Source organism: Prionailurus bengalensis, chromosome F2 (genome assembly GCF_016509475.1).
Source record: "Prionailurus bengalensis isolate Pbe53 chromosome F2, Fcat_Pben_1.1_paternal_pri, whole genome shotgun sequence".
NCBI classification, from domain to species: domain Eukaryota; kingdom Metazoa; phylum Chordata; class Mammalia; order Carnivora; family Felidae; genus Prionailurus; species Prionailurus bengalensis.
In genome coordinates, this window is record NC_057353.1 from 20,001,462 (window position 1) to 20,028,047 (window position 26,586).

General features: G+C 44.5%; 1 protein-coding gene and 1 long non-coding RNA gene across 3 annotated transcripts in view; one reads left to right on the plus strand and one right to left on the minus strand.

Moving 5' to 3' along the window:
* The window catches only part of SLCO5A1 (solute carrier organic anion transporter family member 5A1), a 151,711-nt gene extending 133,689 nt beyond the window's left edge, over positions 1–18,022 (minus strand). For both annotated transcript variants that reach the window (XM_043601173.1, XM_043601172.1), the window contains exons 1-2: positions 17,834–18,022; positions 14,725–16,126 (exon numbers count right to left, since the gene is read on the minus strand). In XM_043601173.1, the coding sequence (XP_043457108.1) occupies positions 14,725–15,640 (916 nt within the window). In that variant the 5' untranslated portion in view covers positions 15,641–16,126; positions 17,834–18,022. The remainder of the gene's footprint in view (positions 1–14,724; positions 16,127–17,833) is intronic.
* The window catches only part of LOC122495473, a 28,518-nt gene continuing 18,739 nt past the window's right edge, over positions 16,808–26,586 (plus strand). The window contains exon 1 of the long non-coding RNA XR_006300471.1: positions 16,808–17,011. This is a non-coding gene — a long non-coding RNA (uncharacterized LOC122495473). The remainder of the gene's footprint in view (positions 17,012–26,586) is intronic.

Sequence of the window (26,586 nt, forward strand, 5' to 3'; positions counted from 1 at the left end):
TGTCTCCCTCTCTCTCTGCCCCTCCCCCGTTCATGCTCTGTCTCTCTCTGTCCTAAAAATAAATAAAAAACGTTGAAAAAAAAATTTTTTTTAATTTTTTTAAAGGAATATTTGACTTCCCAAGGACAGCTGTCACATGGTGATTGTCAAGGCACCAGAGGTTGGAGGAAGGGCTCAAGACTAGCTTCTAATGGCTTAAGGGAAAACAGAACAGAGTATAACTTCTCTCAAGATCTGAGTACAAAGTTCCAGAACAAGACTATATCAAGCCACACAGAGAAGGCACAGAACTGGATAACTTAAGAGGTGATAAGAATCTAAGAAACCACTAGCCTTACCTCCTCATCTCCTTTATAGGTAAGAAAGACTAAGAAAATCAGCCAAGGGGTGTCTGGGTGTTCAGTCGGTTGAGTATCTGGCTCTTGGTTTCAGATCAGGTGACGATCTCACATTTTCATGAGTTCGAGCCTGGCATCGGGCTCTGTGCAGGTAGAGCAGAGCCTGCTTGAGATTCTCTCTCTCCCTCTCTCTCTGCTCCACCCCCACTCATGTTGTCTCTGTCTCTCTCAAAATAAATAAACACAACTTTAAAAAATTAAAAAAGAAAACTCAGCCAAAGCCACACCAGAAATTTATAAACTTTTCCCTCCCATCCTCTTTCCATAATGCTGATGCTTAGAGTTCAGACTCTGGATGATGACCTTGGGTGCTGGCTTTGCCACTTTTGAGATGGCCTTGAGTGTATTAGTCAATCTCAATTTCCTCAACTATAATATGTATGGCATATTATTTCCTATATTCCAATAATAACATAAGATAGTATAAATACTATGATATTTACTGAGCAAGATGTAGCAATGAGTAATGCACAATGAATTTGCATTTCCTATCCCTTGATTGCTAGAAACCCTTTCTATTTACAAAGACATGTTTAACCTGGATCTCCTCCATCCAAATGTTCAATGCTTTCTGATTCTATGACCTAGAGATTTCCACTTATAGTTCCAAGACATAAAAAAAAAATACAAGATATAGAGTAATTTGGATCCTTAAGATTTTTTTTAAGTTTATTTATTTAGGGGCACCTGTGTGTATGTGTGTGTGTGTGTGTATGTGGTGTGTGTATATATATATATACATATATATATGTATATATATATAATAGTTGTACAATTTATATATACACATTTTATACCTACATATATATGTAATATAAAATATACATATAATGTAAAAATAGAAAATAGAAAAAGAGCTGTCAATTTTTGACAAGGGAACCAAAACTACACAATAGGGAAAGGAGACCCTATTCAACAAATAGTATTGAATGTCCACATTCAAAAGAAGGAAGGTAGACCCTGACTTTACACTATATGTAAAAATTAACCCAAATTAAAGACCTACACATAAGATATAAAACTATTAAAAACACCTAAAAGAAAACATAGGGTTTAAGGTTTGGAACATTGGATTTGACAATGATTTCTTGGATATGACCTCAAGAGCATAGGCAATAAAATCAAAAATAGACTAATGAAACTATACCAAACATTAAAACTTCTACACATGAAAGGAAACAATCAACAGGGTGAAAAGCCAACCCACAGAAGGGGACAAAATAATTGTAAATCATATATCTGATAAGGGGTTTATATCCAGAATATAGAAGAAAATTCTAGAAGTCAATGACGACAAAAAATAATCCAATTAAAAAATGGCAAACAATTTAGACATTTCTCCAAAGAAAGTATGTAAATGGCCAATATGCATATAAGAAGATGTTTGGTGTCCCTAACTATCAGGGAAATGCAAATCAAAACTACAATAAGATATCAACTCACACCCATCAAAATGACCACTAATCAAAAGAACAGAAAATAAGTGATTGTGAAAGTATATAGAGAAGTTGAAACCCTCATGCACTGTTGGTGGGAGTGTAAAATGGTGCAGTCATTATGGAAAATAGTATGGAGGACCCTCAAAAAATTAAAAATAGAGTTATCATGTGATTTAGTAATCCCATTTCTGGGTATGTTTCCAAAAGAATTGAAAGCAAAATCTATCTCAAAGAGATATATTCACAGCAGCACTATTTACAATAGTCAAGAAGTGGAAGCAATCCCAGTATCCATGAAAAGATGAATGGATAAAGAAAATACGGTATATGTATACAATGAAATATTACTCAGCCATGAAAAAGAATGGGATCTTGCCATTTGCAATATGAATGGACCTCAAAGACGTTTTGCTAAGCCAAACAAGCCAGTCACAAAAGAACAAATACTGTGTGATTCCACTCATATGAAGTACCTACAGTAGTCAATACAGTTTACACAGAAAGTAGAAAGGGGGCTGCCAAGAACAAAGGGAGGGAGCAATAGTGTTTAATGGATATGGAATTTCAGTGTTACAAGATGAAAAAGATCTAGAGATCTACTGCACAACAGTGTGAATGTCCTCAACACTACCAACCTATACTCTTAAATATTGTTGATGGTAAATTTAGTCTCAAGTATTTTTTGCCACAATAGAAAAGAAGAAAAGTAGCTACCACGTAGAGTTGTTCTGAGAATAAAATAAAATGATAAAGCATTTAGCACAATGGCTGGTATATATTAAACTCTCAAAAATATCTGCTGTTGGGGTACCTGGGTGGCTCAGTCGGTTAAACATCCAACTCTTGATTTCAGCTCAGGTCATGATCTCATGGTTCATGAGATTGCCCCCCACATTGAGCCTGCTTGGGATTCTCTGTCTCCCTCTCTCTCTATCTCTACCCCACTCACACTCTCTCTGTCTGTCTCTTTCTCTCTCTCTGTCTCTCAAAACAAGTAAATAAACATTAAAAAAATATATTTGCTGTTAAAAATAATCCTTGTTAGATCCCACAATGAAACTGTATCCAAGGTTGTTGTTTGGTTTTTTTTTTTTTTTAGTTAATTTAGCATTCATTTATTTTTAAGAAAAAATTTAGGTCTTATAACCCCTCATTAAATCTATCCTACATCTTCTCTTAAGGTCCAATTATTTGGTGAGCTATGCTTTCAAATGCTGATTAATCACTTTACAGTTCTCCAGAATTCCTTGTCTCAATGTTTTCTTTACTAAAGCCACAACCACTAAAACAAAGTCAGATATCAGAAGCAAATGGCATTCCACTACCTTAGTACACACACACACACACACACACACACACACACACACACACCATTCCCTTTTCAAGGGTTTCAGTATCCCCGACTCCAAAGATGGTCCAGAAAATCTCTATGATTAAAAACCTTTTTAAGCTGGGAAGTGAAGTCACAATAAAAATCATGAAACCCTACATATTTTTATATCCACTGAAAATAATATACTATGGCATATTATCTCCTAAATTCTAATAATAACATAAGATAGTATAAATACTATGATATTTACTGAGCAAGATGTAGCAATGAGTAATGCACAATGAATTTGCATTTCCTATCCCTTGCTTGCTAGAAACCCTTTCTATTTACAAAGACATGTTTAACCTGGATCTCCTCCATCCAAATGTTCAATGCTTTCTGATTCTATGACCCAGAGATTTCCACTTATAGTTCCAAGACATTAAAAAAATACAAGATATAGAGTAATTTGGATGCGTAAGGGTTTAAGTTTATTTATTTAGGGGCACTTGGGTGACTTGGTCCAACTTCAGCTCAGGTCATGATCTCATGGTTTGTCAGTTCAAGCCCCATGTCAGGCTCTGTGCTAACAGCTGAGAGCCTGGAGCCTGCTTCACATTCTGCGTCTCCCTGTTTCTCTGCCCCTCCCCCGCTCATGCTCTGTCTCTTTCTGTCTCTCAAAAAGGAATAAACATTGATCTCACGGTCCGTGAATTCAAACCCTGCGTAGGGCTCTGTGCTAACAGCTCAGAGCCTGGAGCCTGTTTCAGATTCTGTGTCTCCCTCTCTCTGCCCCTCTCCTGTTCATGCTCTGTCTCTCTCTGTCTCAAAAATAAATAAACGTTAAAAAAAATTTTTTAATGAATAAACATTTAAAAAAATTAAAGTTGATTTATTTTGAGAAAGAGAGAGAAAGAGAGGAAAAGCAGAGAGAGGGACAGAGAGAATCCCAAGCACTGTTAGCGCAGAGCCCGATGTGGGGCTCGAACTCACAAACCGTGAGATCGTGACCTGAGCTGAAATTAAGAGCCAGATGCTTAACTGACTGAGCCATCTGGGCATTTCTGGATGCTTAAGATTAAACAAAGTTTGGAGCATCACCATTGACAAATCTCTGGGGATGGGGGGGAGGGCGTCCTGTGGACTGTAGGATGCTTAGCAGCAACACTAGCCAAAATACCACTAAAATACCCATCTAAGCTGTGACAATTAAAAAAGATTCCAGACATTACCCAGTTAGGTGGTTGGGGGGAGGGAAGCAATCACCCTGCTTAAGAACCAGTGTTTCAGAATGACCTATAACCTACAAATTTTCCATAAAGGAACTGAGATTCAGAACATGGCACCCCTGAGTCCTGTGAATGGTTTTGGAGGAGGAGGACCAGGCAGCTATGAAACCCCCATCTCTTTTTCTCTAGAACAGGGAGATGGAAAACACAAGGTGAAAGCACTACTTCTTTTGGGAGCACCCAGCACAGCACAATATGTGGCAATGGACCCGTATTCTCCAATTTCAAATATTCCAGTCTCTTTCTCCAAAAAGACACAACAGAACAATCCAAATGCCCATGTATGTCTCTTCACCTTTTCTCACCGAAGACTTCCTCCCTAAAATGCTTACTGTAAAATCCATTTTTTACTCCATTTTTCTTGTACAAAATCCCTATTCCTTTTTTTTTTCTTAATTACACCCATAAGAAATGACTTGAAACTCACACACACTTGAAAAAAATTCTCATAGCTGAAGTATAGACACCCGAACCAACACGTGCTAGAATGCTGCATGGGCTAGGAAAAAAGAATTCTACCATCCAAGGACTTGAAATTCCCAGAATTTCCATTTTTGTAGTAGATTTTTTTAAATACAGATTGGTTTATAATCTATAGATCAACTCAGACTCAAAACAAATTGGCTGTATGACTTGGGGAAACCCTTTAATTTTTTTACCTCAATAACCATTTTCAAGCATACAGTTCAATACTGTGAAGTATATTGTTGTGCAATAGGTCTTCAGAAATTTTTATCAAGCAAAACTGAAAGTCTATACCCATTAAACACCAACTCCCCAGTCCCCCTTCCCCCCACACCCTGACAACCACAATTCTACTTTCTGTTTCTATGAATTTGACTATTTTAGATACCTTGTATAAGTGCAAACAGTACTGTCTGTTTCTGACTGTCACATTTCACTTAGCACAATGTCTTCAAGATTCATCCATGTTGGGGCACCTGAGTGGCTCAGTCGGTTAAGTGTCTGACTTGGGCTCAGGTCACAATTTCACAATTCGTGAGTTAGAGCCACACATGGGGCTCTCTGGTGTCAGCACAGGGCCTGCTTAGGATCCTCTGTCTCCCTCTCTCTCTGCCCTTCCCCCATTCTCTCTCTCTCTCTCTCTCTCTCTCTCTCAAAAGAAAGAAACATTAAAAAAAGAGATTCATGGGAATGCAAGCTGGTGCAGTCACTCTGGAAAACAGTATGGAGGTTCCTCAAAAAACTAAAAATAGAACTACCCTACGACCCAGCAATTGCACTCCTAGGCGTTTATCCAAGGAATACAGGGGTGCTGTTTCGAAGGGACACATGCACCCCCATGTTTATAGCAGCACTAGCAACAATAGCCACAGTATGGGAAGAGCCCAAATGTCCATTGATGGATGAATGGATAAAGAAGATGTGGTATATATATGTATATATGTGTGTGTATATATATATATATATATATATATATATATATATATATACACACACACAATGGAGTATTACTCGGCAATCAAAAAGAATGAAATCTTGCCATTTGCAACTATGTGGATGGAACTGGAGGGTATTGTGCTATGTGAAATTAGTCAGAGAAAGACAAACATATGACTTCACTCATATGAGGACTTTAAGAGGCAAAACAGGTGAACATAAGGGAAGGGAAACAAAAATAATATAAAAACGGAGAGGGGGACAAAGCATAAGAGACTCATTAATATGGAGAACAAACTGAGGGTTACGGGAGGGGTTGTGGGAGGGGGGATGGGCTAAATGGGTAAGGGGCACCAAGGAATCTACTCCTGAAATCATTGTTTCACTATATGCTAACTAATTTGGATGTAAACTTAAAAAAATAAAAAATTAAATAAAAAAAAAGGAGATTCATCCATGTTGTAGATGAATGTATCAGGATTTCCCTTCCTTTTAAAGCCAAATAATATCCCATTATATGCATATACATTTTGTTCATCCATTCATATGCTGATGGACACTTGGATTGCTTCCTCTTCTTGGCTATTATGAGTGATGCTGCTATCAACATGAGTGTTCAGATATGTCTTTAGACCCTGCTTTTAACTCTTTTGGATATAGATACCCGGACATTGGACTGCTGGGTCATGTGGGTCACGTGCATTCTCTCTCAGAATAAGTAAATAAACCTTAAAAAAAGAAATAAACGAGATGATCTCCGGAACACATACTGACTTGACAATTACTATGGGAGAGAACTCAGCCAGCCAGTCCAGTCATGCCCTTTTCTGTCTGATCACCCTTTGCAAAGGAAAAACTTCTGACCTTCATTCTTCAAAACCATTTCCAATATACCCAGATGTCACATTTATCTATTATCAAACTCCCAATTCACTATTAAATTTTCTAGATTGTTTAGAAAGAAAAAAGCAGAGCCAAGTAACTGGCTCTGTATGCTTTTCCCCAACCAAGGGACCTCATAAGGCGAGCACACAAACGCACCTCTGACAGAGTTCCACCAACCGAGAGAAACCCGTCAGTGCGGAGCCTTCAGGGTGAAGAATGAGATAAACAAAGTGATGCTTCCTTTGGTGAATGTCAAGATGAACAACATTTGTTTAAGGTCACTTTCTCTTACTGAACTCAGCAGTGAACATGTCACACAACTGTGGAATTCAAAACAGGAGCCACAGCTTATGAAATATCCAAAACTGACATCTTGCTTTCACAAATGAGTAAGAGATGGGAGGCTTCTTGACGACATGGAACTTCAGTACAGGGGCTCCACCCCCAAGCCCAGACAGCAACTTCCCTCGGGAGGACATAGGGGAAGCGAACCAAAGATCTGTGGACCCCTACTGCTCCAAATACGGTCCTCAGACCAGCAGCACTCACCTCACCTGCGAGTCTGTTAGAAATGCAGAATCCCAGGCCTCACCGCAGACTTACAGAAGCAGAATCTGCATTTTTTAAAAGACACCCTGGCGATTCACACGTTTTTAAAGTTTCAGAAGGGCTGTTTCAGACTGCGTACATAACAGAATTCATAGCACTGGGAGGGGAGAGATGGAATAAATCATGCTTGAAAAACGTAGCATAAATACTACTAAAAAGGCTGTTCTCTTTGCAGGTGAGCTAAATAAATCAAGGTGCACTCAACTGTCTTTTCCCCAGCAAGGAAGCAAACCCTTTTACTTATCAGTTAGAATATGAAGTTTGTTTCTCAACATCTTAGACTGACTAGTTTGTCTTAGAGGCCACAAGTGACCAGCATGCAGCTGATATAAATTCAGTAATCGCTAAGGGTGGAGAAGACATACGTGTTCTGACACAGACTAACTGCCCCAGGTATATGTAAAACTCACTGACATCCCAACAAGATGCTGCCACAGGCCACAGATGCCACGTCGTTCTCACTCTCTGCCCTGCATCCATCTGGGTTATTTCTCTAGGTCCTGGATCATCATTTCCTCAAATCCCTCAGCCATCATTCTCCCTCATAGTTTTCAGTGCAGATTATTTTTTTTATGTATTCATGATTTATACAGAGTCTACTTCCCAAAAGGATTTTATGAGGCTTACAAAGATGAACACATTGTAAACAAGACAAGCAAAATTAAAGCAGAATAAAAAATGAGTTAGAATTAGAAGAAAATATATATTCCACATGATCTTTCCTTTGTTGACTCCCCCCTTGCCCCAGCACCGTTCCTCCCTAGGAAAGCAGCAGCAGATTAATGTGATTGATGAATCTTAAAATAAACCAAGATGTTCAGCTCAACTCCTCCTTTTTGTCTCTTGGGAGTTAGCACACAGGTAGGGAGTAACAATTCTGCCCTGCTCCCTCTTGGCCTAAGTCTTAGCTATGCTGCCCCCAGCCAGGGCCCCACCCCACATGGGGAGACCCAAGGCTGCTACACTGTTAAGCTCCAGCATTGCCTGTGGCTGGATGAGTAAGTCTGTTTAATGGTGGCATAATTACAAAGTCCATTTGCACAAAGATATGAGCTACATTCTTCAGTCTCATTTCTATCCATTTAAAAAGGTGATATTTTGGTCTTTGACTTATTTCTCACCTACCTCAGAAGTCAAGTGAGGGAAAGGGTGCTATTTATTGGGTCCTTTCAAAATCCCATCCAAAAAGTCAGGAAAAACAATGCTCTAAGCTACTTAGGGTAGGTTATTAATACTGGCCAGTAAAAAAAAAAAAAAAAAAAAAAAAAAAGTCCTAAATTTTCTGGCTACTGAGATAAAAAAAGAAAAACATAGCCGGTGTGGAAGACTTCTACAACTAGAAGTCACTCCATATTTGCTCCACCTTCATTTTACTTGCCTTCCTCTCCCATACAGACTGGGAACCTAAAACTTTGCCTTCCCCAAAATCATGTTAGCTGGAAGAGGCCAGGAGACTCGAACTGACCAAGAAGACATCCTTGAGAGTAAACAGGTGCTTCCTCCTCCATTTTCTCCTTGTGAGGAACAGGCATGCAGTGCCTCAGGTGTAGCACCCATTGCTAGGAGCCGGGCAAGAAGAGAGGAAGCTGGGTTGTTGCTCAAGATAAATAAACCCCTAACTTGCCAAAGCCACATATACACTTTGGTTATACAGTTTTGGGAACACTGAACTGAAACATATGTCTTTGTACGTTTCATTATTTTTATTACTATAAATAAAATCTTTTACATTGAGACACAGATTGTTCTCTTTTTTTAATGTTTTATTTATTTTGAGAGAGAGAGAAAGAGAGCATGCAGGGGAGGGGCACGGAGAGGGAGAGGGAGAGAGAGAGAGAGAGAGGGAGGGAGGGAGAGAGAATCCCAAGCAGGCCCGATGCAGGGCTTGATCTCACGAACCATGAGATCATGACCTGAGACGAAACCAAGAGTAGGATGCTTAACCAACTGAGCCACCCAGGGCGCCCCAGATACAGATTGTTGTATACAACGTTGCTAAAAACTAATGAAGATTGTTCTATACAATGTTTCGAAGAAGTACCTTCTCTTTTCCAATTATAAAAAAAAAAAGATGAAGGGTTCTCATACTTGGAAAGAGCACTTTATCTCAGAAAAAGAGCAAAAATATATATACACACACATATACATATATATATATATAATGTTTATTTTACTATAAAACCTTGATGAAGTAGAACTCAACTGATTTCAATCTCACTGTACTTTTAAAAGACTGAGGAAATGTGAAAAAAGGAAAAAAAGGAAGAAGCCACCAGCTATTTATTTTAAGATAATAATATTACTTCTGAGGGGCACCTGGGTCGCTCGACTGGTTAAGCGTCCCACTCTTGACTTTGGCTCAGGTCATGATCCCAGGGCCATGGGATCAAGCCCCATGTTGGGCTCTGTGTTGAGCATGTACCTGCTTGGGATTCTTTCTCTCTCAACTTCTGCTCCCTCCCCACCCTGCGTGGGTGCCCGAACATGCGCCTGCACTCTCTCTCTCCCTCTATCTCAAAATAAATAAATAAATAAATAAATAAATAAATAAATAAATAAATAAATAAAATAATATTCCTTCTGAGTATGTCCTCGGACCAGCTCATGTTCACCAAATGTCCTGCCAATCTATGTGGGCAAATGAAGAGCCACAATAGTAAAACCGGGACACCACAGAGCCCCCTCAAACTTCAGAAGAGCTTCTGTTACATTACACGAGGCACAAATATCCACTGCATAAATGTTCACACACTCAAGAAAGATGGTCATCAAAGGATGACATACAGAAAGCTCTGGTAATAAAACCTTGGGTTCGCAGAAAACGCCTTTACTCCCGAGTATAACGACTATAACGTTGCTGAAACGCTGATCAAAGGTACACGTACAATGTTTCCAAAGAGTGATTTCCTATACAATGTTTTAATTGCCTACACACTGTTTCTTTCCTTTTTTCTAACTGTAAAAAGATCTGGTGGAGGGTTTTCATACTCAGAAAGCGTAAAATATCTCTCACTCCTCACTCTGCCCACTCTGTAGGATGAGTTTGAATTCCACTTTAGCAGAGCGGAGTGCTGCCTCTTACAGTTGGCAGAATGCTTGCACACATGTAATCCCATTTGGTCCTCAAAATATTACAGTGAGGGAAACAAATGTACTAATCCTCGTGCGGAAACAGAGGCTGGGAGACGTTAAGGGATTTGTCTGAAGTCTCACCACCAGTCACCGGTAGAGCCAGACTAAAATATAGACCTCCTGCCTCCTCATCTAGCGCTTTCTAAGGCACTGTGCCAACCCCGCGCCTTCTCTGTGGTGTGAAGTCAAGGCTCACACACCAAGGACATGACTGCTGCACCCACACCGCTTGGCCAACGGCCAACCCATGCCTATTATTACTTATCCTGAATATCCCCCAATGAGAGTTGTGGCTTTCGATTCTAGAAATGCATCCCCTTTTCCCTTTTCCTACCTGTTAGCCATTCTTTCTCATTTCACTGTTAGTTCACTAGTTTCTTGCCCCCAAAGGACCACATATCCTCTCTCTTCGTGAGATACAATTTCAACTCATGGTCTAGTTACTAACCTCGCTTCTTAATAGCCACAAAGCTTTCTCTGCGCCCCAGGTCAACACTAAACCTCTCTCCCTGCAGAAGGAGTTGGGGCACTTAGTGGGTATAAAGGCCGCCGTAGCTCATCTACGACCACAACTGTTCTATGGTTAAAACTGCCAGAATGCTAACATCAAACATCCACAAGATTAAGACATACATTTACGTTCCGTTTCAATGGTTTTAATGTTAATTCAGTATCTGTTCGTGCCCGCAATTACGAACTTGCTACCTGCATTTATTTTTCCTTCTATGGTTGTAATGAGAAGTCAGAAAGATGGACAGAAAGACTAAGAAAGGAGTGGACAGTGAAAAAGGTAATATAGAACAGTTTTGCAAAAAATAACAAAGATATTGAAAGAGTTATTTATTAGAAACAATCCCACATCATACTAGGTTAACACCTCTCATGTCTAGGAATATAGTGGCCTCTCTTATTTGAATTGACACAGAGGTTACCTACAAAACCTGCTTTAAAAGGTTTAAGACGGGGCGCCTGGGGTCTCAGTCAGTCGAGCGTCCGACTTCAGCTCAGGTCATGATCTCGCGGTCTGTGGGTTCGAGCCCCGCGTCAGGCTCTGTGCTGACAGCTCAGAGCCTGGAGCCTGCTTCAGATTCTGTGTCTCCCTCTCTCTCTGCCCCTCCCCTGCTCAGGCTCTCTCTCTGTCAAAAATAAATAAACATTAAAAAAAATTTTTTTTAAAGATTTACGACGGCTCTTGTTCTGAGGAACTGTGGGCCAATTCAGCTTCCTTCTGCACCATGTTCAGGGCTCTTATGGACATGGCACATCCTTTGCTTTCTTTCAGTTGGCTCTCAGAGCCTCTTGCCAGAAAACACGCAGTGAGGAGGGAAGCCCAAGGGCTCTCTGGTCAGAGAGGGGTGGGTTTGAAGCCCTTAAGCAAGTCATTCAAACTCTCTGAGCTTCAGTGTCCCCATCCATGAAATAGGGAAAACAATCCCATCTCAGGAGGTCACTGAGAACATTAAGTAAAATAGTACATGTAAGATTCCTGGCACTCAAACCACTGTAGCTTTTGCTGAGATCCACTTAATACAACAGAACTCTCCAGAGTTTCCCAAAGAATGTGTCCTAAGGCCTTCATCAAGGTTTTTTCAAAAGAAGAGGAGGAGGAGGAAAGGGAGGAGGAAGTAGAGGGGGGGAAGAGGAATAGAAGGAGGAATAAGCAAATACCATTTTTTCTCCCCTTGCACGGGTCACTTCACACCCCTACGTCAAATGGGCACTATTTCTTTATTACCCTGAAAGCTCTTCAGGGGCTGGGACTCTGTCTCATTTTTGGTTTTCCCCAAAGTAGCACTTTGGGAAAAACTTGCTGTTTTTCTTCTCAGTGTATAACCACGACCAGAAAAGTTAAATCGTAGGGCTCTTACTAGTGGATGTTCTCCCTTTGTGTAGGGCCCTGCCTGTGTTTTTGATGAAGCAAATTTGTGTGAACAGTATCCAAGAAGTGGGGTAGAAGGGAGTTCTAAGTAAACGGAGGCAACGATCGGCAAAAATAAGAATAACAATTGGGATATTTACAGAGTCAGGTTATCTTTCTAAAGATTACTTATTATTTTCCAAGGGAGAAGTACATGTTTACAATGGAAAGACCTAGCAATCACCCACTCAACCAAGTGATTAAACGTAACATCACTAATGAATGGCCAGATCCATGTAACGTAAAACACACTGCATTGCCTTGAAGTAGTCTGACCAAGAGTGTTGTGTCTGAATCTATTTACATCTTTAGACTGAACTTCCAGCCTATGAGAAATATTCGGGATGGAAGACAAGGTAAGCAACCCCACAAGGAAATAATCAGATAAATCTAGAATGTAGAACATCCCGCAAATCAACTAGCCTTGTCCCTTCAAAAAGTCTATATGATGAAAAAAGAAAAAAACGTTGAGGCACTGTTCTAGATTATAAAACCACTAACAAGGTTAGTGGACAAATGCAATGCATGAGAATCTTGATTGGCTTCTGGTTTGAAAAATACAGTTATCAAAGACATTGAGGGGGCAATTGAAGAAATTTTAATATGGACTGGATATTTGATGATATTAGGGAATGATTATGAACTCGGCAGGTTAAATAAAGTTCCTGCACAGATGTCAAAAAAAGTCTTTATTTTTATAAGATACACACTGAAACTTAGTGATGTCTACAATTACTTTAAAAGGGCTTAGCTCCCCACCCCCACCCAGAAAATATATTACATAATACTTACACGCGCAGGTTGATAAAGCAAATCTGACACAATGAACAATTATTGAGTCTAGGTGGTAGAAATATTGGGGCCCACTGTACTGTTTCACCTGTTCTATATGTTTGAAAATTTGTCATAATAAATGTTAGAAGATAAGGAGACAAAGTAACAAGCAAGCTAGTCCTCTCTTCTCTGAATGAAAATTTCCTTCCTTGGCATTTAATAATACAAATAAATTATAAAACTCTTGTCCTAATGCATCTGAACCAGTTATTGGGGACCATACATTGCTCAGACACCCTCTACAACATATTCTGGGGACAGCAATTGTGTTGAGAAAAGATCATAGCCCTCTTGATGGGGTATCATTCTCACCGTCCTTCGAAACCTTGTTATTCCCACACCATAGATCCTATCAACACATGGCTAATAAAATGGTAAATGTAGCTGGTATTTGCTTATCTACTGTTGTTTTTTTTTTAAATAAAGTACAATTCTTTATCTTCTTTTAGTTGGACCCCAGTATAGAAACATAGAAAAACAGAGATCCCATGTAGCATGACTGTTATTCATCCTTTTCAAGGGTTTAAATCCATCCCTTAAAAGTTCAATGTTGAAGGGGCAGCTGGTAGAGGGAGGTGCTGACAACCACACAGATTTCTAGGAACTACATTTTCCTACCTGCTGCAGTGGCTGCCTGGCCTCATATGAGCACCCTCTATTTAACCCCAGCATCCCTGTCACAGGAGCTGATTCTTGCAGGTCAAATCACCAAATCCAAGAGCCACCTGTTCCCAAGTTCATGTACTTAAGGGTCTTGAACCAGCAACAAAAATAGCAACGTGCGATCTTGCTTCCGCATAGAGATAACTTAGTCATTTGGTATCACTCGAGTTTTGTTTTTAGATAGTGATGCAGGTGATAAACGTAAGGAATACAGGTACGGAGGCAGTAAAGCATCTTGTATGTAGTCTGGGTGCTCCATTAGCCCTGCTGTGGAGGACAAGAATGAAAAGCAGCAGGGGATGAAAGCAGTAAATAATCCAAAGCTTCACTCCACACCAGGTACTTCTATTCGTTCCTGACCTTTCTAGAAGAACAGCCATTAGAAAATAAACTTGATCACTTCAGGCTTTTCCAAAGGCAGACAGCAAGAGAAAGAAGCACAACCCCAAAGTTAAAAGTTTGCATTACTTGGGGAAAGAGTGTGAAGTGTGAGTCTGACGATTAGCTCAAGGACTTCTCTATTTGATTCTCTTCCAAACTAAAACACATCACACTAAGGCTAACACACAAAAATATAAAATACACTGAAGCTTAATGCTGAAAATATACACGTAATATATACAATGGCATTATAGATACAGTATATATATATATATATATTTATATGTATAGTGAGGTATATATGATGAGATTCTATACATATATATATTTTGTGTCGTGTGTATGTGTGTGTGTGTGTGTGTGTGTGTGTGTGTGTGTGTATAAAATCTCCTGGGAAATGTGAAAAAGTGTTTCCTTTTGATTGTTGAGTTCAAGTTTATCTGAGAGGACAGGAAAGTCTTACCTAGGTACAAGGATGCGTTTTCTTTCTTGACATTGTCATCCAAGTAGGTTGGTCCCAAGGTATAAATAGGTGTGGAACCCATTCCGATGAGAATCTGTGCGCAAATGAATAAAGCCACATAGACCCAATGATTATTTCCTCCTGAGTCCTTCAGGCAGGCGGGAGGCTCCGAGGTGGCCGTGGAGTTGCCATTCTGACACAGGCCGTCGTTGGAGGCCGAGGCATTCAACTCTTGGATCTGGTAGGGAGGCGAGATGAAGTGAGGTAAAGCAAAGAGGGCAGCCCCGATGGCAATGAAAAGTCCACCGACGGCCAGCCACAGGGGCCTCCGACCCCGGCCGCCAAAGTAGCTGACGAACACCACCACCACCAGGCTCCCAATGTCAAAGCAGCTGACCAGTAGCCCCGACTCAGAACTCTTCAGACTGTAGCGCCTTTCGATGGTGGTGATGACACTGCTCAAGTAGCCGGAGACCATCAACGCCTGGATGAAGGTCAGGAAACACATGCAAACCAGGAAGCAACGGGAATCAGTGAGGACCACATAGAGGCACCTTCTCCCCTGGAGCGTGGCCAGCGTGGAGGACACCGACACGGCTTTGCTGACTTCCACCCTGTGGTTACATTCCATGAGCCCTGCCATCTCTGCCGAAGTGGACGGAGCAGAGGGACTGGGGGCCAACCCGCTTGGGCCCTGTTTCGACTCCTGACAGCCCAAAGAATCTGTACAGCCAAAAGCTGCCTTTGCGCCTGTACTCGCAGGACTGAGGTCTGGCCGGCAGGAGGCGCTGTTCAGGACGGGTAAACTCTTGGACCTAAAGGTCTCTGGTTCGCACTTCTCTTGGACAGCTCCTACTGTGGCTTGCGCTTCCAGCTGCTCTCCCGCCTGGGGCTGCTGCCCAGTGCCTTCGTCCATGGCTCTTAGAATTCAGATTCGATCGCTGGTCGCACTCAGGGACTCCGGCGCTTTTCATCCACCGGCACCAGGGGCCGAAGTCTGGCCCTCTCAGTCGTGCCTACCAGGGACCGGGGCCGGGGGTGCAGAGCCGCGCAGCAGGGCATCCTCACCAGCAGGGAGGCACCCAGGGCATCCTGACCGCAGATGCGGCCCCGAGGCTCCGCAGCCGCGTGCCCCGGGGGGCAGGGGTCCGCGCGGTCCTGCGTTGAGCCCTGCTGGGGGTCCACCTCGGGGCGGTAGCTCGCGGTAGGAGCCTTGCACGTCCCGGGCGCATCCCCTCCGCCGCCGCCGCTCGGCCCGCCGCCTGGAGCGAGTACGCCCCGTGCCCAGCGTGGGGGCGCTTAGCGCTGTTGCCCGCGCCGCATACCGCCCGGCTGGCTGGGCCGGAGGCGCCCTGTCCTCGCCGCCTCCGCTTGCGACACCCTCGGGCGCAAAGATGCCAACCTGCAAAGCAGAGAGAGGGCGGTCAGCGAAGGGCGGCTGCGGCTGGGGCTGGCGTCCCGCCGCCCCGGGGGCCAGCGCTGGGTGACGCGGACGGTCCCAAATGGGACCGAGGCACGAGCGGGGAGCGAAGCCCTGGAGGAGGAAGCGGCTGCAGGCTGCAGCCTCTAGTGCCCGAACAATAAGCAGCAGGCGGTCGGCAGAGACCCTCCCTCATTGTCTACCATGGACCTGCCCCCGCCCCGCCCCTTTTGCCTTAAACAGAGCATCTGCTTTTATATGTTAATAATTATCAACCTGGCAGCCGTGACTCAGAGGCAGTGTCTTTTATTCGGCTGAACTAATTGCAACCTTTTGGTACTCCTACTCCATTACTCAAAATAGAAAATGCCCAAAAGAACAAAGGAAAGTTTTTTTGGGGTGTGTGTGTGTGTGTGTGTGTGTGTGTTTCCTTACAAACAGTACATTCCCAGTACCGATTTAAAAAAAAAAAAGGGGGGGGGGGAAAGCTGCGTGTGTAGAAATGTGTGTACACACTTGTGCGCAGGCACGTGTGCGCGACTGGATGCGAATCCATCTGCTCCATCAGGGACACGTATGCAAAGCCCAGAGCAGCCGCAAAAAGGTCAACGCGCTAGCCTCTTTACTCCCGACACTAAAAATAACCCCCCAGACCGAAAGAACTATTCAATTTCAAATACCAGGGGCATTTGAGGCTGCGGCCCACACTAAGTCCCAGCGCGCAGTGTCACGCGAAACCGAAAATCAGTTTGCTTTGCGGAGGGGTGGGGAAGCAACAGCCAAACAAAGAGATGCCGGCACGCTCGCTGTCACAGAGCTCGCTGGGAGCCCACCGAGCAGTCTTGGCGCCAGGAGGCCGCGGGAGAGGTACGCTGTTTACATCGAGCGCACCCTGCGCGCGTGGGCCCGGGGTGCGTGCGCGAGCGCGCGCGCACACACACACCACACACACAGACACGCAGAGAGACCCCTCACGCCCGCACACACACACACACACACACACACACACACACACACACGCGCGCGCGCGCGCGTGGATATCGGAGCCCCTCGCGCGCTCCCGCATCCGGCTTGAATTCAGCGAGAGCCGAAAACAGGTGTGTCCCCGGGGTAAGCCCCCGCCCCCCATCTCGGGGACTCCCACTTCAGTGCTCCCGCCCGGGGTGATGTGCACCAGGTGGGAGAGGAGAGCCGGACTTCGCCGCGTTGGGTTTCATTTCGGGTTTGTGTGATGCTGCTGAGGGAAGAAAGGAGGACGGGTAAGGGAGAAAGGCGGGGAGGCTGGGCGGCCAGGGGCGGCCGCTCCGGCGGCTCCCTCGGCTCCGCCGGGCCGGACGGGCTCCCAGATTCCCGGCCTGCCGGCCGCTCGCAGTCCGGGCTTCCCCGCCGCCTCCTCGCCCGGGCGCCGTCCCGGGGAACCCCACCGGCGGCCGCGCGCCGGCCCGGGGAATCCCGGCAAACTCCCTCGGCGCTCGGCGGCGGCCGAGCCCCTGCCCGCGCGGGCACCCACCCCGCAGCGCCGGCGCGGAGGGACGCACGCTCCCCAGCCGGGAGCTCTCGGGGCCGGCGTGGAATCCCTGGGACACCCCTGCGCGTGCACACACACACACACACACGCACGCACGCACACACAGCCCGCGGGAGGACGGCTCGCCGCGCTGCCCGGGCGCACCAGCCGCCGCTACTCACTGGTGAGTGTCGGTCAGAATGTCTGGCTGAGAGCGGAGCGGCGGGAAGTGGGGGCTGTGGAGGCGCGGGAGTAGTGGGGAGACGCCTGGGGAGGCAGCTTCGGTCCAGCCGCGGAGAAATCAGTGAATGAGACTGTGAGTCGGGCTGAACTCTTACCCCCACCCCTCGCCTGTCACCCAAGCCTCCCTCTCCAGACACACGCGCACAGAGACGCGCCCGGAGCGGAGCAGCAGAGGGCGCAGGCGCGCGGGCGGCCGCCCAGCCCCGGCCCGGAGGCAGCGGGCCACCCGCCGCCCTTCACCCGCCCGGCCAGGACGGGAGGCGGAGGAGCGCTGAAGCCCTGAGGGGGCAGGTCTCCAAAAAAGTGAGCTGCTGAGCCAGGGAGCCCATTCTGAATAAAGAAATTATTTCTGTCCGTTTGCTCCGTGTCGTGGGCACCCACAATGTCTAGGGACCAGAGTAGGTTGTGGGGACCAACGATGAACAGGACAGGATCCCTGGACTGAGGAAACCTCTGTATTGTGGAAGAAATACACCCTAAGTAGCCTAAAACAACGAGGCGAGCTCCTTACAGGATGCCACCGAAGAACCTAATATCCATTCACTTAACTCCGCCATCATTTCCAGGCAGAAGGAAAGGCGTGTGCAACAGCATGGGGCATGGTGCTACAAGTTAATAGGTGGAGGAGTTGCAGGGAGATCGCAGGGATGGGGCCGAGGAAGGACCGCAAGGGTTGCAGCGTGGAGAAGGTCAGCAAGGGCTTCACGGCTTGTGAGCTGTCTGCCGTGAAGGGCCAGTGATGCTCTGAGTCGCTCACCAGAAAGGTGTTCTGGCAGTGGTGGGTGAATCGAGGCCACGTTGAGGGCACTGAGACAAGTTAGGAAGCAATCTCTCGACAAAATGGGATGAGGTGGTGACAAGGACATGGAGAGGAGGAACTGATTAACTATACAATGAGAAGGTGGAAGTGGCCATACCTGGAAGTCAATGTAATCTGGAAGATGAGAAAACGGTCCAATGTAAGATGTCTCTCAAGTTTCATACGGGACTGACTGGGTAGATGACATCCAACCAAAACACAGGAGGAGCTCTTGAGGGAAAGATGGTTCTCCTTTCAGACTCATTGATTTCGCCAGGCAGGTATACATGTCCCATAAGCCATTTTGATATATGATACACAGGGAGTTTGGACTGGAGACGTAAATTAACAGTCATCAGCCCAAAGGTGACAATCAGGTGAATAAGGAAGACCAGGCAGACTGCAGAGAGGAAGGCTAAGGACAGGGCCCTGTCTAAGACCACAGTCTAAGAGATGGAGAGGGAAAAAGCTGAGGAGGGAGATTAGAACCAATGGAGGTGGGTGAAGAATCAGAGAAGTCACAGAAGCCATAGCAGCAGAAAATTCTTAAGAAGGGAGTTATTAGATGCATGGAAACCTGAAGAGAAGTCAGATAGGTTAACTGAGAAGAGTCCATTCACTGTAGCAAGCAGGAGGACACTTACTTCAAGCTGAGCTTCAAGAGAGGGAGATGGTGATCTAAAGAAGGAAGGGGATTGCCCTTCTACCACTGCCACGACTATGCTTGCCATTCCTGCCATGCCAGAGCCACTTCATTGACCCTTGGCCATTTCCAATGAGAATACTGTCTCCACTTTACAGACCTGATGAGTAAGGTGCAGAGAGATTAAGTAACTCGGTGAGGGCGCACAGCTGGTCTGTGGAACCCATGTGTTCCTAAAGCCCATCCTCTTAACCCTGACTGGAAGATCTCTCATAATTGTACAGCAGCTTGACTTTTCGGTGCACCTTGCATCTGTTAATTATCTTACTTTAGTCCAATAACTACCATTCACAGCCAATCCTTGGAGAACGAAATAGGCCAGCTGACACCAAAGAGCAGTTAGTGTGTGCTTGATGCCCATGATGAGGCAACACTGATCTTCTGGTAGCTTCCAGACTGACCAAACAAACGGGGCAAAGTTACTCCTTTCCTCATCCCCTGCCACTATGCGCTCCTCCTGAGATCTCCATCAAGCCCACTGTTTCTTTTCCACAAACAAGCAGTATGACTCCAGCTCCACCCCGGCCCAAATTGTAGTCTCCTACTGCTGGTAATGTAGGCAAAAGCGTGCATCACTTCTTGCACCTAAATACTCCTCGGAGCTTAGTCTGGATCCAAACAGAATCGATCTGCCTCCTATTACATCCTTCTAAGCTCTTTGGCCCATTCCCTCATTTCAGCCCCAGCCCCAGACGTCAGTTTTTCTCCAGCAAATTCAATCTGTTGCATTAGGTGCCAACAGACGGCTTCCCTGCTGAAAGTCAAATAATCATGTCCCTGGAACATGCTGTGTTCATTCATGGTCCATTACTGTAGTTAAACTAGCAACAACTCTAAGAACCTATAGATTGTTTTTATTGCCCCTCATAGAAAGATCATGATTTACAGACAGAATCTAAAAAGGCCCAATTAGCTACCCATACCGGAAACAAGAAGAAAACATTTAGCAAGAGACACTTCTTTTGCTTTCTCTTCCATAGTTAAGTGTGACCTTGGAAAAGGCCAGGCGTGTCTCCATCAGCCCTAATTGTCAGATTCATAGAAAGAAATGGATTCACATCATGGGATTCTGCTACAGCCGTGGCTTATTTCACACAATATAAGTGAGTACAGCTGCCTAAACCAGAATATGTACCTTGTTAGGTATATTGGGATAAACTCTCTTCGAATTTCCAGGTTGCTAATGCTTCTTCTAAGTCATTAATCAGTGTAACTTACACATAAATTGCTCCTTTCCCAGCCTTCATATAATAAGAAGGTAGCCTTCAGAATCACCTACTGCATTCCATGGGCTTAAAATCTGGCTGCTCTGGAGAATGGAACAAGGAAAGTGAGAGGGAACTTGTTCTTCACTCTCTTCTCTCCTTCCTGAAAAAAGGCTCACTTCAGAAGTCTCCCAGACACGTGAAGAACTGGATTTTGGTGCAGAATATTTTCTGGGCTTAAAATATAATTCACAGTTGCTATAACTGAATTAGACACTGGTTGCTTCAGAGGGGACAAATTGTATGTTTAAGTTAACTTTTTTTTCAATATTGAAACACAGCTTTATTCACAGACCCTAAAGAGGTATCGAGAGTATTAGCCTCTGTGACATATTTAAATTACATCTCTATTCTTAGTTCCAAAAAGGAATTTGTTTTGTTTTTATTTGTTTTTGTGAGAGAGAGGGGGAGAGAGAGAGAGAAAGCACAAATAGGGGAGTAGCAGGGAGAGACAGGGAGACACAGAATCCAAAGCAGGCTCCAGGCTCTGAGCTGTCAGCACAGAGCAGGACAAGGGGCTCGAACTCACTAACTGTGAGATCATGACCTGAGGCAAAGTCAGACGCTTAACCCCCTGAGCCACCCAGGTGCCCCCAAAAAGTAATTTATGATATAACTGATTTCCTCAAAGTGTTTTTATTTTTTTTAACTTAGTTTTATTTTTATTGAGATATCCTTGACATGATGCTTTTTAGGTGTTTGATATATGTATCTATTGTGAACTAATTGCAACGATAAGTCTGGTTAATATCCATCACCACACATGGTCACAAATTTTTTCTCGTGATGAGAACTTTTCAGATCTACTCCCTTAGCAACTTTCAAACATACCATACAGTGTTGTTAACTATAAGATTAAAAAGTAAACTCTTAACAGGACTTGGCATTTACAGCCTCACTTAGAAGGAAATTTCAAGCTGGGTAAAACAAAAGAGAAACAGATTTGGCCCTGGGGTCCAGAGAATGCACCCAGTCACTCCAGCCCTGTGGTTTGCAAGTGCTGAAGGAGTATCTGACCAACTGCGTGAGCTTTAGCACTGCTAGTCCCATGGCCCAAGAGGCCACAGTCCCCTGAACACTTGGACACATGGTCACCCTCTAAAGGAGCCAAGCAATTTGGCTGCACCTCTGGGACACAGCGAGGACAAGGAGACAAGACTCTATCAGTCAGGACCTTCTAGAACCTGCCACCTCCCTTAATAAAAGTAAGCCAGATAATCTAAGGCTAGTAATGAGGAGAAAATTCCCTGTGAACAGGAGACATCTATCTCCAAAGATTCACATTCCCTTGAAAGATATACATATTTACCACCACTGGCTCCTGGGCCTGGAAAAGGAAGGAAGTAGGACAGGAAGGGGGAGGAAGGAGGTAAGTAGAGGTGATCTGCCATGGGCCCTAAGCATCTCTGCACATTCTTTGTGGGTAGGCCAAGAAGGCAAGGCCCAGGCCATTTCTCAGTGTGTGTCTGCAGCCAGCAACCTTGAGGGATGAGCTAACATCTTCCCCTGGACAAACCAGGCTTGCTTCTGCTTCGGTGCAGCCCCCAAGCTCAATGCTCCTGTCCTGTAAGGCAACCCACTGCAGGTACAGGACGCTGCATCACCTGGGGGGATTTAGTGGGCATGGGGAAGCGAACAAACATCATACAGACACTGCCTGCTTCTTTTGCCATCAGTAACAACGTCCTTTGTCTGATTCTGGAGTCTCTTCTCCCTAGCACCCATGAAACAGTAGCAGGCTCCCTTGTTAGCTTGGAAGCAGGGTTACATCCTCAACCCTACACAGTTCCCGACAGGCACCACCCAATTTTAACATTCTGACTCAGATATTAGCTTTCCTTATAATCTATAGTACAAGTTGGGTCAAGGCCTGAACTTTTAAAAAAGGAAAATAAATACAAAGCATAAAATGAAATGAAACTGTGTTAGATATGCTTGATTGACATTCAATGTGCAGCCCCTACATTTGTTTCTTCTTGAATGACAGAGTCTAGAAAGCTTTAAAAAAAAAAAAAAAACACATCCCCCAGACTCCCTTGCTGATCAGGTGGTTCTGGATGAGAACTGAAGCACTCCTGTGGGTTTGGGAAGGTGGGATGAGTCACAGGCCAGCTTTTTGGCTGTCTTATGCCAGCAAGCAGGTCAGGGAGACATGTTGTTTTTCTGCTTCAGTATCCATTTGTCCAAACTCCAGCTTCTGGGTGTTGAAAGGCAGTCGTAGCACTGGGTCTCCTGAAGCGAATACACCAGGGAAGGTCTTTGATTTCTAACCCCACTGCTTCCTCCCCCAGATTGTGGCAGATAAACCAGTTTCCCTAGCAGGAAAGATCTACAGTGTTCCAAGAGTCATTCCTGGTCATCCAATCTAGAGATCATTTGTCTGGCCCTTCCAGAGATTTTCTAAGCATGTATCTTTCTGTAGTGAGTCTCTTTCTGCCAAGAGCCCAGAGTGATTTCTCTGTCCTAAACTAAGCTAAGATTAATACAGCAGATAGGTGGTTTTTTTAAATTATGGCTCACTCATCCACAACTGGAGGCCCCTCTGCCTAGCTCTCAACTCGCCTTTCTAAAGCAGAAGTCTCTTTAGGACCTATGTTAGGGATGACCTTGAACAATCGGTAAACTTCTCAAAGTCTAGATCCAGAGAGCAATGCCAAGAGAAGGCTAGAATTCCTCTCTCCTTCCTTTCTCGTTTCCATTCCCTATCTGAGGACATTTTTTTTTTTCCCTAAACAATTGGAAAGATCCATATTCCAGCGGTGACCTGAAGGAGGTGATCATATCCCAGAGCACAGAAGAATAATTAACACAAGATAATATAAAACAACACCCTCACTGCAATGACACACTGTTGAAGCTCCCCTTCAAAGCAGGGGCGCCTGGGTGGCTCAGTCGGTTGAGTGTCCAACTTTGGCTCAGGTCACGATCTCACGGTTCGTTGGTTTGTGACCCCTGTTGGGCTCTGTGCTGACAGCTCGAAGCCTGGAGCCTGCTTCGGATTCTGTGTCTCCCTCTCTCTCTCTCTCTGCCCCTCCCCCGCTCGTGCTCTGTCTCTCAAAAATAAATAAATGTTAAAAAAAAATTTTATAAAAGACCTGGAGATCTGCTGTATGACATGGTATCTATAGTCAGCAATAATATATTGTACGCTTAAAATTTTGTTGAGGGTTGGTCTCATTGTAAGGTGTTCTTACCAAGAAAATAAAGTTATAAAAAATAGTAAGTGAGGGGTGCCTGGGTGGCTCAAGTCAGATAAGTGGCCGACTCTTGGTTTCCACTCAGGTCAGGATCTCACTGTTCATGAGTTCGAGCCCCACGTCAGGCTGTATGCTGACAGCATGAGCCTGCTTGGGATTCCCTCTCTCCCCCTCTCTCTCTGCCACTCCCCTGCTCTTGCTCTCTCTGTCTCTCTCAAAACAAATAAATGAACTTTAAAATAATGATAATAAATGAAAGACCTGAAGCACTGACGGTTATAAACAATCTGTGGTGTATGTAAGGCCTGCTGTTAGCAAAAGGGAGGCTAGCTTCTGGACAGCGGCATCCTCCCCGGCTTCCCCACCCCCTTCCGAAGGTCTGTTGTCATCTGTGGCAAATTAACACTATTTCATCTTTGTGGTGAGCACATGGGTGTCACTTATACATATGTCATCACAACATGACGCCCCAATTCTAGAAGGCACCATTGTTTTATGCACCACTCAGAAGGAAAAAATGCTTCCAATTAGACTATGACACATGCCTCAATGATGAAAGAGAGAAAAAGAGGGCTCTGTTGCCAAACTGCCTCAGTTTCATTCTGGCTCTGCCCTTTATGCTGGTATGGCCTTGGATAATTCACTAAACCTCTCTGCCTCAGTTTTCAGGCTGGGGTTAATCACAGAATCTATCTCACGGGGTTGTTGTAAGCAGTAAATGACAGAACATCGGCAAAATGCTTCCTTCCAAGAAGTTCTTGGAACCTAACAAACATCAGGCATTGTTACAGATCTGTATTGCTGTCTCCCACATTCATCTTAACCGCCTTTTTTCCTCTCTGGTTGTCAGAGGGCAGGGAATCCGAATTTTTTCCTTCATGCAGGCCGCCCACTTCTCTAGGATTCGTTCCTATCTGGGAAATTATGATCAGACTGATACAACATCACATGCCCTTTAGGATCCGGTATTTGGTTGTTTATGTTTGTTTTGCTTCCTTTTTCATCTTTCAACTGTGGGTACCCTTTCCTCATCGGTACCACCACCCGTACTCACAAATTTAGGAAAAGCTCAACAATAATGATCCCTCTTATTTACCATATTAGGGCTGATTACCTATTTTATATACATTCTTTCATCTTCACTCCTCAGTTTAGATTATCAATTCCATTTTAGAAGAGAGAGCTGAGGCTCAAAATGATCGTCAACTTACCCTAACTCTTTAGGCATAGAAAGTGTGGAGATCCAAAGCCAGATCAGCCACATTCCAAGACCTATGCTTCTGGCTATCTAGCTGTGTTTGCTTGGAAATGTGCTTTACATACATTTTAGGAAGTCATCGTTGATTAAGATGAGGCATGTCTCAGGGCGACTGGGTGGCTCAGTCGATTAAGCGTTGGATTTTGGCTCAGGTCATGAACTCACGGTTGTGGAACTGAGCCCATTTTGGGCTCTGCACTGACAGAGCGGAGCCTGCTTGGGAGTCTCTCTCTCTCTCTCTCTCTCTCTCTCTCTCTCCCTCCCTCCCTCTCTCTCTCTCTGCCTCTCCCTCCCTCTCAAAATAAATAAGTAACATTTAAAAAGAGGGGGGGTGGTGCCTGGGTGGCTCAGTCAGTTAAGTGTCTGACTTCAGCTCAGGTCGTGATCTCACAGTTCGTGAGTTCAAACCCCACATTGAGCTCTGTACTGACAGTGTGGAGCCTGCTTGGGATTCTCTCTCTGCCTCTGCCACTGCCCCTCCCTCACTCATGCTCTCTCTCAAAATAAATAAAAATAAATTTAAATTAAAAAAAAAAAAAAAAAGGATGAAGCATGCTATTGCTTTTGAGTAAAACTACAAAACAAACCACCCATCAAGGCCTGATCTCTATAATGAGTAGGCCTCATGGTTTTACAGGGCTGCCCAACTGTCCAGTCACTAGCTGTGGTTTCATTCCCAACTCATGACTCCTCCCAACCTTCCCCACATTCCTTCTCTGGAAGGAGGGCGCATGAGCATCACGGACAAGATACCATAAAGCCCATCCCTCGGAAGACTGCTCCCCACCCCCACCTCCAGTGCATTCCATCATAAAGCTAAGAAATACCTGGCCAGCCGCTTGTGGTGAGTAAACCGGCCTCCTCTCACAGCCAGTCTTGCAAAAGAGAGGCGAAATCGAACCTAGCTTCCTGAGATCCTGAGTCACAAACGCCCATGGTACACTTCTTTAACTAAAAACACAGAAATGGAAGGGGCTGTGTGGGATGATCAGGAGCTCAGAGCTCAAACCTCCTTTCCTTACTGGAAAGACACTCTGAAAGAGCTTTCCAAGAGCTCACTCGAGTCCCCTTCTCTCTTCTCTGCCTTTTTTTGTTGTTGTCAATGATATTTTTGATAATTATCTGATTGCGAATAAACTCCAAAAGTCCAGGTTGAAGTGCTATATTATTTTTTTATTGGCTTTGGCATGTGTGCACAGGGGCTTGTTTTTGGCCGACTTCTAGGCTCCATTCCCTTTGGCTGTGATACTCTGACAACTGCTCCGTTTGTCTTATTGTAACTAATGAAGACAAAATGACCCAATATGAGTATAACGTACAACTCAGGCCATCAGGGAAGTGATTTTAAAGGCTTTAGTAATCCATTTGGGGGATCACAAAACCTGCCATCAAGGAATGGGATTTAAATGACAAATGAATTGTCTATCTTTCCCTTTGAGGAAATTAGAGCTATTAGAGGCTAAGTTTAGT